Source organism: Paramormyrops kingsleyae, chromosome 4, assembly GCF_048594095.1.
Source record: "Paramormyrops kingsleyae isolate MSU_618 chromosome 4, PKINGS_0.4, whole genome shotgun sequence".
NCBI classification, from domain to species: Eukaryota; Metazoa; Chordata; class Actinopteri; order Osteoglossiformes; family Mormyridae; genus Paramormyrops; species Paramormyrops kingsleyae.
This window is the reverse complement of record NC_132800.1, coordinates 40426674-40444710: the sequence shown is the minus strand read 5'-3', so window position 1 is coordinate 40444710 and position 18037 is coordinate 40426674. Positions and strand designations below refer to the sequence as shown.

Below are 18037 nucleotides of genomic sequence, written 5' to 3'. Positions count from 1 at the left end.
TAGGGGAGGCCTGCCACATAATTCATACACGTGGTGTTTGCTGTAGACTCCATATTGTCGTGTTCATCACTGTCACTCCAGCCCCAAGCCTTGCATACTCTCCCCAAGCTCTCTGCACAGCAGCATCCCTTTGTTACTGGTGCCGGACACACAAGGACACCATTGGACTTGCAGTTATTTTCCAGGAGATGCTTTCTTCACAGTGGCTTTCAGGGTCACTGCTAATCCGTCTGTGTCTGTGTGTTTGTGTGTATACACTGCACTTCCCTGTAATCTCCTGACACTGTATAGTCTTGAATTCTCTGCTGCCATTAAGGCAAAGCAAAACCCTGCAACAGTGACAAGCACGGCATGTCTGCGAATGGGATTTCGGAGCAGCTGAAAACGATGAGGCAGGGAGCCACCTTACCTGGCCGTAGGTAACCTCAGATGTCTCACAGGAATCTGTGTATTGAAATAAGGACGTCCTTCTCATCCAGGGCATGAGGTTTTAAAAGGAAACCCTGCATGCACTGTAAAAATTCAGTGTGCTCACACAGATAAATGTCATCATAACACAAGATGGCAGGCCTTCTGTTTTCTGCTGTGATTCCTGGTTAGTGGATGCCTTTTTCTGATAAACACACCTTTACTCACATGCTAAGGGAATTTTAGAGCTACCATGAGACCTAAATATGAAGCTTTTCCCTTGTGGAAGGAAACAGACAAATAAGGGAAAACCCAGACAGACTCAAACATCAGGTGTGCCAGCATGACCAGCTGAGGCACTGTAACAGCTGACTTAAAAAATGTGGTAGCTGATTTATATATATGCAGGGAGTGCTGCCACATTAAACAGTCTGGGATTAACACCTTACTGACTCGATATTACCAATGGCCACCAGACGAAGAAATACGGTTCGATCCACAACCATCACTGTCACACTCTGCTGAGCTGGCGTAAGACACTACAGACAGAGGCTAAAACATTGACACTGCAGTCAATCGAGGCAGTCCTGTGAATCTCACTGTGTGGTACAGAAGATTTTTATTATTAATCCAACTGAAGATTTCGACTGAGTTCAGTGCAGTTACAAAATTGCAATTAGTGCAACTGTTTATAGTGAAAAGAGCACCCCAACAATTTAAATAAATTTGTAGCAAATTACTTTCTATAGTGCAAAATATTTGTAATTAAAATTCATAATCTTGGATAATTATTTCTGTATATTCATAATTGGGGTTGGGAAATTAATTGCATTAGCGCATGCCGTTAATTTTAAAGTCATTATTATTTCTTTGATCGCATTAACACATTCAGTATTTTCATAACCAAATGGGAGAACAGTATGAGCAAAGACATTTAATAAAGACTTTTAATATTCTTTCATGGTCAAAAGAGAGAGTTTAGATAATGATGTTGTAAAGAATCTCAGACTTAAGAGCTAAAATCAAAAGACTCAGTTACCGTCTCCCAGGGAAACAGATACAACCTGGTTTAATTCATTTGAAAAAATTGTCAGGCGGAGGCATACTTAGGATAAAAGTGACATAATTTGCAGTATTAGTTTTATTTTATTAAAGGGTTATCCCTTAAAATCTTAAGATATCACATGTCATTAAGGAGACTTTCAGTAGTTGTCATGCTTCTGGTTTTACAGTTATTCGCCAAATAGGTTTTAAATTTTAGATTGATCACGCAGTCCAAATTAAACAGTGTGTCTATCTGGCTGTTGAATACCTGACATTATTTGTACATGTTTTATATGCCATTAATCGCCAAGGTGTGAGATTAAAAAAACAATTGTTGCTTGACATCCCTACTTATAATACAATGCCCTTTCTTGTCTGGTTTCACCCTGGCCATGTAGCCTATTTGAAAGCATTGATATTCAGCTTGTACTTGCTTGCAAGTCGCATTTTTGTTGGAATTGCAATCTGCACATTACAGGTTTAAGTTATACCATTAAATATTAAAATATGGGTCATTCTCACAAACTTGGAAATTTTTCCAAAAAAAGTTACAGTGAAAAACAGTATTTGTTTTTGTGAAAACTAAATGACGTTACGTAAACTATTTATGTTTATTAAAATTGTCACTTGATGCTCTGATTTGATGATATTTTTCAATCATTTTCACCAAATAGGTAGCCAAAAATCAAAGAACACAACACTAGATAAAATGTTTTTAAATCATAAATATAAGCTTTATTGCATGTAACTATCAACAATCAATTTGTATAAGATGCATATTTATGCTCAATTTTTGGTTCGTTTTGATGTCCCTAACTCTTGCCCTGGATTTGATGAAATATTCTTTTTATTACAGAAATAAATCATAATATAACAATATTGATTAACTATCTCAGAGGCAAAACTGACCGTTTAAACAATGAAGTTGTATAATTGCATTACTGTCTTCAAACTAATTTTAAAAAAGGGGGAATATTTTATATTTTAAGGTAATGAGTTTGTGGGAATGTTCCATATGCTCCCCCATGTCTTAATTCTATGTTAATTTAGGGATTCAATGTGTATAATTGTAAGTTTTTGGGTTAGGTCACAATTAATCACAGAAAATGGTGTGATTAATTAGTTAATTTTTTTAACGATTCACAGCCCTAAGTAGAATAATAATCACCATCAGTCAATCAATATAACTTTTAAAGAGGTCCAACATTGCACAACAATCTAAAACTTAAGAATAGTCTTATTGGTTAGTCATAGTAGACCCCACCCTTCTGAATGGATGCTGTGGTCTACATCATGTCCCTGGTGTCCCTGCAGAGGTCCCCACGGCTGAGCGAGGCAAGTGGCTCACTGTACCCTGAGAGGCTGTCCCCGGACTTACTGGAGGAGCCCTTCTCCAGGAACAGACAGCCCAGCACAGCCAGTTTCCTCTCTGATGCCATGGAAGGTAAGACCAAAAAAGAGAGACTCTTCTACTGCTTTCCATATCCTCATCATCAGTGTTTTATGAATATACTGAATACCTTACAACCGACTGCACTGGACCATATACCGTGTTCAGTATAACTTGCACCACCTGAAACCGTTTTCCAAGCCCTTTTTCAGAATGAAAATTAAATAAAAACCTCTTGAGATATTTCTGAGCTCAACAAAGGTCATGATGCTTAGTCACTATATTGATAAATCATGAATCATAATGACCCTTTTATAAAACGCTAGCCAGAGACCTATTATATGGAACAACGCGTTGTTTCTGTCATGTGCATGGGGTCCTGCACCAAAAAGTTCATGTTGAAATTAAACAAAAAACAGAATCATTTTTACCAAATCTTAAATCCTGTAACGGTGACCCAAGATGCCCTAGTACTTTACACCAACCGAGTAATAAATGAAATCTGAAGTGGACAGAAGAAAATAGCCCACCGTGAATGTCAAATCTCAGAAACACAGAATGTTACAGTCTTTCTGGTAGATAGCCAGCCAATCAGAGCCAAGACGGAATAAACCAATAAGCTGATAGAAACACAAATTAAACGATGTCTGAGGTCAGTCCAGGTGACAGCACCATTGCGGCTTGCAATAAAACAGATCTTATGTTTCAGTTTAACAGAAGGAATACTAACATTTCCAAACAGGATGAGTAGTGTTTGCTTGGCAGTGGAATGCTGTAATCTCAGTAAAACAGGTGTTTCTCGTCTCTTTTTACAAGTTTGTTCAGCTGTATAATTAAAGACGCGGACATTGAGACTCGCCGTGAATTCCCAGTGTTGATAAGATAATTGTTTACTCGCTGGCTAACACAATACAGCTTAAATATTTGTGCAGTGTTATTTCCGAAAGCCCTGTTCCTTTCATGCAAATGTGTGTTATATATTCAGCGCTGGCTAGCACTGGCTAGTTTTAGCTGTGTAGGGTTTCAGTAGTTCAGATCTTTAAAGTCACTCAGTTGTGTTTCTGCCAGAATCAGTAAGGTCAGATTCTACTCTTTGCATTTGCTGAAGAAAACGCCACCAAAAGTAAGAAAAAAACAAAAAACAATGCGAATGTCAGTTATGGAATTTGGGCTTTTGAAAATGCGTTCAGTGTGAAACACAAAATTCACATTAGCTCATTGTTCATATTAGCTTGCCATATTGATCTCACAGATCATCACTAGACATCAACTCACCATGTTCATGCTTTAAAAAACTTTGCATCATATGGTTTGACACGCGGTGGCATCCTTCCAGAACTGGAGGAGTCCCGGCAGAAGTGCCCCCCCTGCTGGTACATATTTGCCCATAAGTACCTCATCTGGGACTGCTGCCCCATGTGGCTGAAGGTGAAAGAGTTGGTCACGTTTGTGGTGATGGATCCGTTCATGGACCTGGCCATCACAGTGTGCATCGTCCTGAACACCCTCTTCATGGCATTGGAGCATTACCCCATGACAGATGAGTTCAACAAGATGCTTTCCGTGGGCAATCTGGTAAGACCAAGCAGAACACAACACTCAGTGCCGTCATCTATCTTCACTGCCCCCTGCTGCATCACTGTAACGTTGAAGTTACCCAGAATTCCATGTCCCTGTATAAACACGTTTGTTTTTATTAAATATAACCAGGATGGGTTCCAAGACTATTGAGATATATATATACATATATATATATATATATACACACACACACACACACACACACACACACACTGGAACCTCGGATTACGAGTAACGCGGTTTACGAGTGTTCCGCAAGACGAGCAAAGATTTTTAATAAATTTTGAGTCCTGGTTTACGAGCGCCAAGTATCATCAAAAATCATATGGCACACATGCGCTCCTTGTTCTTCTTGTTTTTACGTGCGCTCAGCTTCAAAACAGGAAGCGCATGCGTGCGCTTCTTGTTTTGACGCCGAGCGCACGTCATCACAACTGAACCAATAGTTATTCACTTTCTCATGCTGCAGAATTGTGGGTAATCGTCTCCCATGCTCGGTCTCAGTCGGCATGTCTCACTCGTATAGTCAAAATTTAGTAGAAAAGCACCACCTGAATAAGGGCGTAGCAATGCGAGCGATGAATCTGTTTAACGACAATGCAATGTCCACATTATTGCGAAATCGAAAAGGAGGCAAAAGAGGCTGTCATTGGATTGGATCAGTCAGCATGTATTAATTGGATCAGTGATTCCGTTAATTATAGTGAAAGTCGTCCTACAAAATAACCCTCCTCTTCTCCTCTCTTGTCTCCCTCACACCATCCACGATTCTTTTCAAAAGTAAAGCGCAGGTTAATTTGTTTTATGTATTTTTACTTTATATTTTGTATTAATAATTTTTATATGAATATTTTTGAATTGTAGAACGGATCGTATGAGTTTCCATTATTTCTAATGGGAAAATTCGCTTTGATATACGAGTGCTTTGGATTACAAGCATGTTTCCGGAACAAATTATTCTCGTAAACCAAGGTACCACTGTATATATATATCATTCTACAGAAGCAAATCCACATAGTCTTTGTATTACTAATAATTTGTGCAGTGGGCCAGCAATCATACAAATTTATTTCTAAGCATATTTCTTGGAACAGTCAGAGCTGATGACGTTACTAACAGCAGGCAGTCGTTAACGTAATCGGTCCTCGAATTACTGTTCAGCCAAAGGTAAGACTGGTCATCACTGTTGATGTTGACAGTGTGGATACTACTGGTTTCAGCTGCAATAAATGTGCAAAAAGGGATGACACAGCTATGACACAATGACTCCTCATGACACAGTCACAACACAATGACTTGACGGGAGACTGATGAACATGCACAGCTCAGCAGAGATTCTGGGATATCAGCTCAGGGCACCACTTTTGCATGCCATCCATGCGGCTGGCCACACAAGGTGCTGAACAGTCTCCGCTGGCCTTTGTCATGCATACAGGGAGACTGGTGCCCTGTGAGTCACCCCACTGCTTTTATCTGGACACCTGCACGTTAATTGCGGCTCTCCACTTGACAGGAGACACCATCTGGATACAGATGCAGCGTCCTCAGAAAGGGTCCTCTGGGGCACGGATGTCGGGTGTGAACATGTGTGCAAATTTCACATCACCGTGCACATTACATATGCATTTCCACAGCAGACCGCAATGGAGTATCTGTGTTTCTTGTGTCTGGTCTCTCTCTGACCCTTACCACCTTTAAATTAACATGCAATAAAACCAGAAGCTACTGCTTTTCCCCCAGTGCGTTATGCAAATTACACGATCTGAACACCTGTTTTTTTTTTTTGTACAACTTTTAAACAAATCATTTTAAAAATAAATGCAGATTTGGAATATGATTAAGAAAGCGCATGTTCCTCAGCATTTGCAGAACAAATGAACCCCCAAGAACATATTTAACATTCATGCACAGGCTGGTTATTGTCCACACAGGCTGCTCCATGATGATGAGACTCGCTGTGGGGTCTGTTCTTATGTCAGTAGGGCTGATCGCTTTCTTTTCTGCTGTTGTCTAGTATTTTTGGGAAAGAAACTAAATATGGAGTCAGTGCAGTAAAAAAAAAAACCTGATTATCAATACCTGCATATGAATATGAATTTGAGGGGGGACTTTTCTTCATGAGATTAATTATGCTCCAGAACAAGTGAACCCCCCCGCCACCCCAAGGTATTCACACAAACCCTACGTCTTTGTGTGGGTGGCTGCAGGTATTATGTGTTATGTAAGATTACATAAGAATGCTTTCAGAAAAACCTTTTTTTTCATATTTTAGAGACTGAAGGAGTGTGTGCATTTCTAAGAATATGTGAATGCTAAGCAGCAGGAAGCCTATTGTGTTCTGAGGTTTGAACCTGAAGTCCCTTGGTTAGGCTTCGGATAGGTACGACACACTGGAGTTAATGCGACCGTCCCCTCTGTCGTCTGGAGAACTTGGGGCAGGTGCAGTAACGCATGGAATTTTTACACCAAGTAATTGGACACTTAATTATGTACCTGAAAACCAGTCAGACTACATGCTTTTCCCACTGATTGGCCATTAAAAACCAGATGCGTGTCTGATGATGAGCTGTATGACATCCACTCACTGGGCTAATTAATCGATGTAACTAATCAGGCCCAGCTGGTTACTGGAAGGTGTGATTCACTTAAAGGACCCGGCATCCAACAGGGAAGACACAGAATGAGGACTCGAAAATCAGACCTCCTGGTTTTGAAGGCGTTAAGTTATGGTACACCCAGGATGGGGATGCCAGTTTTCAGAGATGAGGCATTTTGGACATTTATCACCATGTCTTGAAGTTTCATTTCAAATACAGGAGCAGGGACTGAACGGGAAGGTCTGAAATGATAGAGCGGCCTGCACTCCCTGCCAGTAGCCCCTGTTTGTCCTGCTCCAGCCCCCCACGTCTTTGGCATTATGTGCACAGGAACAGAAAGGGGCACCAACACATCTTCAACACAGAAACACTAATTACATTCTGCCTCCAGATTACCAAGGCAGAGATACAACTCATGCAGGCTTTGGTCCTGCAGACTGTAACACACACAAGCTCGACACTTGCTGGTGGTTCCTGAGACTTCTTAGGTTTGTTGGTCGCTGCTGCACAGAAAAGGTGAATGCAGCCATCCTCAACTTGTCAGGCTGTATTTACAGAAGTGTGTGCTCTTAATTACTCCCATCACCTTTCATGGTCGTTTAGGTCTTCACGGGCATTTTCACAGCTGAGATGGGGATGAAGATCATCGTCCAGGATCCTTACCTGTACTTCCAGCAGGGCTGGAACATCTTTGACAGCGTCATCGTCTGCCTCAGTCTGATGGAGCTCGGTCTCTCCAAAGTGGGGGGGCTCTCTATTTTGCGCTCCTTCAGATTGGTAATCTCCTACTCAAATATCATGCATACAAACTTCTGAACACACAACCGCCCAAGACGTGCAACACTCTTTTGAATGATAAATGGCCTTCTATCAAGTCAACAAAACTATGCACATTTAGAAACTGTTTAACAAAAAAAACACAAATACTTTTCCCCCATATTACTTATGCACCCGTTACATGATCAGCACACACACTGTTAAACTGCTAATGTATTGCATTTAAGTTAATCTTCAGTGCATTCGTCGATGAAATTCAGACACTGATGTGTTTTAATAGCGCTGCGCTCAATTCAATTGCAAGGAGCACTCATGAAATATGGATCAAATAGCCTCCACAGTCTCTTTGGCACAGCTTAACTACCCCATGAAAATACACTGCAGAGTCACTAAAACATTCTTTATTCTTTAATCAGCTTTGTGGTTTGATGTGCTTGATTCTATCATGTTCATAAAACTGATGTTGGCTGGAGTTTTTCAGCCTCTAAGGAGCGTTTTACTTAATAGCTAGACATGCATTATGACCTAAAAACCCCCCAAACCAATTGACACGTATAGTATATTCAAAACTAATGGCATACAGACTTACTATGCAAGTAATTACAGTTGCCTTTAAAACCTATTCTGTCCATAAGCAAGATGAAATTGGCCACAAGACAAAAAATCTGTGCACCTCTACATCTCTTGTGCACTTTGCGTAACATGCAGATGTAGGTGTTCGCTACATTCTTTTAAATGATTCTTTATGAATATTTTTTCAGTTGAGGGTCTTCAAGTTGGCAAAGTCCTGGCCCACCCTGAACACACTGATCAAGATCATCGGCAACTCTGTGGGCGCACTGGGGAACCTGACCCTGGTGCTGGCCATCATCGTCTTCATCTTTGCTGTGGTGGGGATGCAGCTTTTTGGGAAGAACTATCAGGACTGTGTCTGCAAGATCTCCAAGGACTGCATCCTGCCCCGATGGCACATGAAGGACTTCTTCCACTCTTTCCTCATCGTCTTCCGGGTCCTGTGCGGCGAGTGGATTGAGACCATGTGGGACTGCATGGAGGTGGCCGGCCAGCCCCTCTGCCTCCTCGTCTTCATGCTCGTCATGGTGATCGGGAACCTTGTGGTGAGTGCTTTGTTTGTCTCCTCATTAAGCTGCCAGTGTTATTAACATATTTTATTTTATGATGGGTTTATTGAGTTATTTTATCTTAAGGTATTTGTCAGAACATCAGGAAACACATTGAGTATATATGCATCATGTTTAGCTAATGTGAATCCACGACAGATGTACACAATATATCCAAAAGAGATATCCTATAGTTTTGCATAGACAGCTGTAATATGTGGAGATATCTTTTTGTTGATTTTCTGTTGTGACAAGATCTAGCAGATTGAATATAGGGTGTGTTGACGTCAATCCCTCCGGGTGTCACATCTCTGAATGCCCACTTATACTTGGTTTGCTGACAATCCCTCTAATCTCTGTGATTGCTGGAAGTTTTGCTGTTTGTTTTATAATGGGGCGCCAAAATGGCCACTGCTCCTGCCACTAATCAGCCAGATCCTACTTTAAAACGAGGTCACAAGATTATGATTACTGTTTCTTGTATGGGTTTGCATAACCTCCTCAAGGCAGGAATTCCCCTCAAGACAAATTCTGTTTCAAAGGAGCTTGGTGCCCTAACCATATTTCATGGTTCATATGACACAAAATTAAATAAAAGAATGCACACGTATAGAGCAGACTGATGGCCAACTTCCTTCCTCCATCCCTAATGATAATGACATCTCAATTCATTCAGCTAGAAATATATATATATATAAATATATATATATATATATATATATATGATTTTTTTTTTTTCTCACAGACATAGACTTTCTGAAGTAAAGGCTGAGCATCACCTTTCCTATAGCCACCCCTTCATTATATGGTTGTGAATATTTGCAGGTCACATGATCTGTATCAGCAGGTGATGTGCAGGGGAAGAAGCCAATAGGACCATGTGCAGCATGCCAGCATATAGTATAATACTATATTATTTGTGTCATGTCAAGTAAAGTGATACTGATGAAAACAAAAAGCAAAACCATAAGATTCCTGATATATTAATGTCTATGCAAGAATTGAATGGTGTTTATTTGTGCACATTAACTAGAGGCTAACCAGCTACAATAAAATTTCCAGTACAATGCGTATTCTTGAATACATGATTTGACTCAAAAAATGATGACTCAACTAATTATCTTAGGTTTATATTGATGAAGTATATAATTATTATGCCGATAATAGGCCTACATTCTACCCAAGCTGACTGAATATGAATGAAAGAAACAAAGATTTGATAACCAAAGGGACAGAAAACTCTTTGGCATAAAAAGCAGCTGTTGTTACAGACAGGGTACTAGTGACTGACCATTCATTAAAAAAGGTATATTTTAGTAAATATATATGTTCTTGACCAAGCTAACCTGGGGTGTTCTTGTTCAACCTAAATAACTCTTCTGGTTAAAGTGTAGCATCTGAGCTCAGAGTCCATTATCAATTTATAAGGGTCACCTGACAACAAAATAAAAAACTTCTAATCAGTTGTGTCACATGGGATCGCTGTCAGGCCCGTGTCACTCGCCGATTTGCCCCCCAGGCCATTCACAAACCCTGTGGGTCAATGACTCACTCCCTCTTTACATCAGCTGTTCTGTCAACAACGCAGTTTGGCTGGTAACTATTCAGTCGGAAATTACTCCAAATGAGAAAATCTGTACACTTCCTATACAGTCATTTTAAAAGATATTGCTTAACGTTTCCGGGCAATTGAGCTAAATCCTCGACTGATAAATGATCAGAAATACCATATACATGCAATGTAATTACACAATGAGCTCTATAGCACGCATTACATTAAATATCAGTGCTAATAAGTAATGCCTTCTAAAGTATCCTGAAGTGTATAATTTCATTAAATACCATTTAACCTAAACCAACAACAGTTTATATGTCACCAATGAGTGAAATAGTAATTTAAGTAAATAGCAAGTTAAAGCTCACGGCCATCTTTAGCTAGGAGACACTCTGCTGAATGGCAGCCTGGAGCCCGATACTGGGTTCTAACTCAAAGGTAGCTTGTGAATGACGCAGTAATGTTGCTCGGTTCATCACGTCACATAGCGACTCAGGGTTAAAATCATCTGAAGGACATCTGGCACAAATCACTAACAGATATTCATAAGGGCTTCTGGCAATAACTTTGCTATGGTTCCTTCATTTATTCTCAGGTATTACTGAGCTTTCATATACTGTAACATCATGTTAATCCAGACATGTCTCCAACTGCCTAGTCATACCGGGTATTATTAGGTTAAGGCTACTGAATTGTCATGGCAGGATGTCACCTTTGGACACGTAATTAATGAAACATAAGCATTGTTTCTAGGACAGCTATAATGGTGTTCCTTTATTGCAGTTTGTGCTTGCTGAACACGAGAGATAAACCTCACAGGTCACCTTCACAGAACCACAACATTGATACAAGCTGAAGGACTCACACATTTTGGTCTCTTCAGCTCTTAATACATGCTGACTGATGTTAATTTTTGACTCACGGTACATCTGAGTAACAAACAGCACAAACTGATCCCTTTTGGGGGGGGGGACCAAGGCCATATATCGGTGTAGTGGGGTTAAATGAGTAATCTCAAACGCAGACAGGTAATTTCCAGGGACAGAGCTGTGCGATGATTCCAGCTGGTCCTCTGAGACTGCAGACGTTAAAGCAGGGCAATATGCTCCAGTAACCCTGTTTGCATCATGACCACTTCTAATCTTAGTCGTTTTTAGGTTGGCTTTCGATTTTTAAGAGCACATATTGTGCCTAGGCCTGAAGAGCAGCATTTACACACCTGTTACTAACATCCTCATTGCACTAAATCCATCCACCAACAAACTGAGGCACTTGAGAATAACTTATACTGTTTGCATACATTCTGACTGCTGCATGATTTATGCTGATCGATTATAAGGCTGGAACCCATTGATTTTAATTCCCTGCACTACGGTAACTCAGTATAACTTGCCGATATTCTATTTCTCGTAAAATTCACCGACCTTCCTTACGCCGTAACCACAAATGAATATGTAAGTTTCATCCACTGGTGTGTTTCACAGTGACCCACAATGTGTGGCTTCCCAGACACCAAATGTCTTCTCGTTTTTTTGAGCATCAGTGAAGGTCCTCAAAAAAGTCTTGACTCCCGAAGTCATGCCATACAACAAACTCACAGAAGGACTTTAAACACTGATGATCAGAAATAGGTATCTTTCCATATCATTCAGGTATATATGGTGAATAATTCAGGCAGTAGCTGATAAAGGTACCTAAGGTAGTTTAAGTTAAAAAATGTGACCTGATAACATCTAGAAGTCTCTTAGCCTCCACTGTTCAAATAAACAGTTACGACAGCTATCCTGTGGACACCCTGCCTAACCTCTTCGCACCCGAGTCTTCTGAAGCATGACTGGACCACACTGGAGCCCCAGGTGCTGGAGCCACTGGAGGCCTTGCACACGGGCAAGCAGCCATCACCCTTGATTTCACATCCTTCTTTATGTCCTTGCGTCAGGGCGAACTTGCACAGAGAGCCTCATCCGCATCGCCCATCAGTCACATACGTAGCCTGTCCCCTTCAGTTGTCATTTCATCTCGGATAATTTGTTTACATGAAAAAAGGTCTGAGAAGAGCACACTTACTCGCTAAGCGCTTCCATCTACTTTTGACTCATTGCCTCAGTCGGCAATTTTATTTTAATTTTTCCTCCTTTAGCATCCTCTAAGTCAACGAATCAACGATGAATTCAAGAACACTTTGTGCAAATGACTTTTCCTCACGGGGCAGGGATCTTTAAAAAACGTGCATCGTTTCGGGTCTGGTCACGGCGCCTGGCAGGACGCCCCAGACCTGGGCTTGGGCAGTACTGCATGCCAGCTGCAGTTTCATCACACTAATTGAAACCCTGCAGTGAGTGTTTGTGGGACGTTAAACGCAATTTTCTCTTTAAGTGTGACTCCCACCAGTGGGTGTCCCTGTCGAGCCAATGCCGTCGTCCACAGTGCCAAAGGTCTGTATGGTGGCTCACGGTCAGAATCATATGGAAAGAATATCGATTACCCCCGATAGCAGCAGCCTAGGGCAAGGATCCCATAAGCCGAGATCACAGAACGGAAAATTTCAAATGACCTTTTATCACATTAAAGTTTGGGCTGTTTTTTAGGGGATTTGGGGGAGGAGGGCAAGTTTGTCATAGAGAGATGATTCCAAACACTCTGACTGCATGATTTACACGTGGCTCATTTTCACAACCCTGTAACTTTTTTTAGAGCATTAGAATTTCAAATTGGTACGAATGCTGGCTGAAAACGTAAATCATATGCAATGGTTTTAGGAGTTGAGACTGGGCGATAACTCCCGCCGAATGAGAGTAAAAAAGGGGGGGATTTCACTGCTCATCTGGTCGCTGGCCTTTTGATGTGCGGCACTATTCACCGGGCCACGTCCTGTGTGATTCATCGGCTCTGAAACGGCAGGGCGCAGATGAAATGAGCATATCGATCGATCGCTGGCTGCCCAGCCACGGGCTGGTGGTGTTCAGGGGAGGGGGCATAGTGCCCCCGGGGTGAGCTCTGAACCCTGGAGTAGGAACCTGCGGAGGGATTCAGGTCATCCTACAAGAGGAGCTCCAAATGGTACACTGGCGACTAAAGCTCTATATCAAAGAGGAAAAAGGCACATTATGTTGAATTCCTTATCCCAAATAAAAAACAGGGGTACTTAAGGAGGTAATAAAATATATACATGATGAATGGCTACAGTGAGCATCTTATTCAAATGATCAGGGACAACCCTGGCAGGAACCCTGGCTTATAGTACCAGCTTGTATACACAACAGGAGGGACGCAATATGGCTGTATAAATAATATATACACGCACAAGGGGACTGCCATTGGAGAATGCTGAAACACAACTAATAAAACTGCGTCATCCAGAGGGGTCACCCTCCTAAGTGGAAGCTTCCTGGTACTGCAGTAATAAAAAAATAAAAAATAAATAAAAAAAAACAGTAAAACAAAACAAATATAGGGACATAACCAAAACCCTTAGCACACGATAGCAGACACCTATGCTTATAGTGCAGAATGCATTAATTTTATTAATCAGTGCCACGCTATGGTATTTACATGGTGTTAAATAAAAAATAGAGACTTTACTCTCAGTTAGGACTACTTATTCATCCTGTAATAGTATACAGAAGGTGCCCAAGATACAAACCAGTTCCGTTCCGAGAGCGGGTTCACAAGTCCGAAAGTTAACTCAGGTTCAAACAAAGTCAGCTTAGGCATCCAGTCGATGACGGTCCAACCCCCAACTCCTATCAAAAACATGAACATGTAGTACAGCTATTTGTACATAAGAAAATGCTTAATTAACATTTATCTTTTATTTATTTTTGTTATAGATTTGTGGTGTATTTTAACAAGAAACAACTGAGAATAATTTTTTATTTCCATTGTTTTCCATGAGCTGATTTCGCTGTTTACCATTGTCAGATTAGCCTACCTCTCTCTGCTCAACTCCTATCAGAAACATTTACAAGAAAATGCTTTTAAAAGTTATTTGTATTTTTGTTGCTGATTTTCAGTGCATTTTAACAACCAACAACTTAAGAGTTCTTTTTTCCATTGTTTTCAGTCAGTTGATCTTACTTACTGCTAGTGAGCGAGCCTACGTTACTGGAATATGTATACACACCTCCCTCTCTCCTCCCCTCAAACCTCAACTCCTATCGAAGACAAGCAACAGAGATAGGAACTAACTGACGTGCTGCTGCGAAATTTGAAATTTCAGCACAATCCTTAATTTTGCAATTATTTAAACAATTTTTAATTTATCGGACACGCATGTTCGCATCTTTGAAAGGGTCATATGTAGAATATTTTCTGTATATAATTTTATCCTGCTTGTTATAATTTTCTGTGACAAAGTGACATCCTGTCCAGGGTGCACCCCTGCTTTATGAGATCTGCTCTAGGCCCCGCTCAACTCCATCCCACTCCACCCCACAATGGACTGATAGATGAAATTAGGTTATCAGCATAATTTCATTACATTTTTTCCTGGGTATGTCAGCACATAATTTTTGGTTTTAAGTCAGCTATAACCTGTACACTACTTAGACAAACTTATTTTCTTAAAACTAGCCCCCAAACTGCTTTTGTTTGCCATGGAAGGACACTGAAATGGGGTGGTGCAGTGGTGCAGTGTTAGCCTCACACCTCTGGGGCCCGGTTTGAGTCTCTGCTGGGCTTCAATGTCTGTGGAGTTTGAATGTTCTCCCCGTTTCGTCATGGGTTTCCCCCCACAGTCCAAAACATGCTGAGGCTAACTGGCTAGTTGCCTAGGTGTGTGAGTGTGCCCTGTGATGGGTTGGTACCCCATCTTGGGTTGTTCCGTGCCTTATGCCCGTAGCCTCTGGGTTAGGCTCCATACCCCCTTTGACCCTGAATCGGACAAGTGGCAGGATGGATGAAAAGACACTGAAATGGCCTCTTCATCCAGAAACAGCAAGTTCTCCTTGTATCATCACTTGGACTGTGTGAGGTAAACATGAGGTCCCTTTACCCAGAAGCCCCAGTTGTTCTTAATGTCTGTCACCCCCACAGGTGCTGAACCTCTTCCTGGCTCTGCTCCTGAGCTCCTTCAGCTCCGATAACCTGTCAGCTCCGGATGAGGACGGCGAGATGAACAACCTGCAGGTGGCCCTCGCCCGCATCCATCGTGGCCTACACTGGCTGAGACAGGGCCTCTGTGCCGTCATCCACGGTGACCTGAAGGCGCGCCAGAAGAGGAGCAAAGAGGCCCGGGCCTCGATGAGGATGAAGCGCGTGGGAAGCAAACCTGAGGCCAACGGTACCGTGCCCGGCATGGGCCGGCTAGAGGAACGGCACGCCATTCCTGAAGGTGAAGGTCACGAGACCCGGCCCAACATCGGCATTCCCATTGCCACAGTGGAATCCGATGATGACATTCCGCCGGGTGATGCGGTTGAAGAAAATGTGGAGAAGCCTTCAGAGGATGTGGACAGCAAACAGGTTTGAGACCCATTTATGCATAATTATTAAACGATTCAGGAGAGAAATTCTGCTAGTTTAATGTAGGAAGAGCTACTGCACAGCTGTTTAAAGGATTACTTAATTTATGCTTATAGTTTAATTCAGATTATACTTACCAACCTAATCCAAATATTGTCCTCATTTATAATAGGTTCAGATACTCAGGTTCAAACACTTGCTGACCTATAGCTGTTAGTAAAGGAACACGAGGAGAGCAGACAGTGCTCGCTTTCCATGTTCATACCCACAGACTGCTGAAAAAGCCACAGAAGTAAACATTGAAACCTGAGACTCAGAGACACAATGAGCTGGTTCAGATGGATGGGTGGATTATAGCAGAGTTAGTGAAAGCATGCAGATGTATAATCTGTTAATCTGTAAAGCAGATGAATGAGTGCCTCATGGCAGAGAGATTTATTTATGTAACAGGAAAGCACAATCAGTTTCCACCGAGACATCAGTGTTTCTCTCCTTACTTGCCCACCATATTAATTTTGCAGCTGGATGTGAAATCCAGAGATGAATGGATGAGCTTGCATCTATAGGTTGCAGCCCATGATGCAGAACATGATTAGAACGTGACATTAGAGCAGAATCAGAGGTAGAAGAAACAGAAAGAGGTTAAAAACAGAAAGCGACTTGGACTTATTAAGGCAGGTAAAGACCTTAGTGGTATTTCAAAATGCGTACGACGAAAGTGACATTTTGGTGTGCACTCTTCACCACGAAAATGCATTCTGAACACTTCAGTAAGGGCATTTTATTTCCATCAGTCACTTAAATCATTCACTTGCTCTTCCCAGTATGCCCAGTCTGTCTGCTAGATAACTCGTAAAAGACACACAGTCATCCTCCCCCCAGAACCATCCTCCTCATTCTCCTACCTGTCGCTCACCCCACAATGTCACCCCCCTCCCCCGCCTTGTCCTGTTCCAGATTCCTATTCATTTCGTTATTTTATTCGCTGGCTTTTCTGTGAACTAACCACGGGTACGATTTTGATCTGTCCTCTGGGGAAACAAAGATAACATTTCCAAAGTGCAAGGTGGGTTGCAGAAATTAAAACTGACGCACTCTACTTTTTAAATGGCAAGTTGTAGATTTCTGCTGGGGGGGCACAACATCACCCTTAAAAATGCATAGCTGATGAGTGGACCACAACAAACACTGCTGAACAGGGTTAGCATATTTGTGGTTTTCAACAAAAATCGTTATTTAACTACAAAACACAACCTAATATTTACACCAGGCCAAAGCACCTTTTGCCTGAACAACTGAAAATGCCCCACTTTTGAGGTTCTGTTATGAGGACCCCCTACCCGGTCAGCTAAATTTAGTGAGGTGCCCCCCCCCCCCCCCCCGGTTGAGCACCTGCCCCTCAAGAAGTCTCTGCACGGCAGTGATTTGGTTTCAGCTTTTCTCAGTTTATGTATTCTCATTGGACAGGGCAATTTAGCTAATAATATATTGTTTAATTGTGATCAGGTTTCTTGTGTGGTAAAATATTTAAAATCGCCACTTGAATCATAGAGATATACAGTGTACTAGTATTGATAATCCGTGACACATACAAACATAAATTAGAAATAAGACGAGTGAAAACCAGAAGTCAAAGATTTATATTTCTAAACTCTGTATAAATCCACTTTTTGTCTCATCTTAGATACTGGAAGATACTTTTGTAAGATGTTGGTTTTAGATGCTGTGATTATGATCCAGCCAGCAGTCTGTCAGAACCTGTGCACTGAGACCACCGTGAATTGACAGTTACAGACGGCTGTGTAGTTGCAGAGTTCAGCAGAACTAGTTGGGGCTGGTTTGAGTGAAGTGGGTCATGGCAACCTGTGGCAGTAAATGCAGAACAACTGTGACCGGTAGAGCCTCCCTTTTAACGCAGTGGGGCTCAAGCCAAGCACACTGCAGAAGAATCATGAGAGGGGGTACAGGCAGCAAGCATGATGGGTCACTGTGCTGACAATGACGTCTGAGTGTAGCACTGACTACTGACCATCTGTACACACCCAGACACGGCCAGGATATCTGGACTCATCCAGTTCACTGGCCACCTGAAACTGGAGAA

General features: G+C 41.7%; 1 protein-coding gene across 1 annotated transcript in view; it reads left to right on the top strand.

Moving 5' to 3' along the window:
* Nucleotides 1–18037, top strand: part of LOC111849749 (sodium channel protein type 5 subunit alpha-like) — an 81401-nt gene that overhangs the window by 37245 nt on the left and 26119 nt on the right. The window contains exons 13-17 of the mRNA XM_023822912.2: nt 2767–2896; nt 4179–4417; nt 7624–7797; nt 8559–8915; nt 15508–15936. Coding sequence (XP_023678680.1) covers nt 2767–2896; nt 4179–4417; nt 7624–7797; nt 8559–8915; nt 15508–15936 — 1329 coding nt within the window. The remainder of the gene's footprint in view (nt 1–2766; nt 2897–4178; nt 4418–7623; nt 7798–8558; nt 8916–15507; nt 15937–18037) is intronic.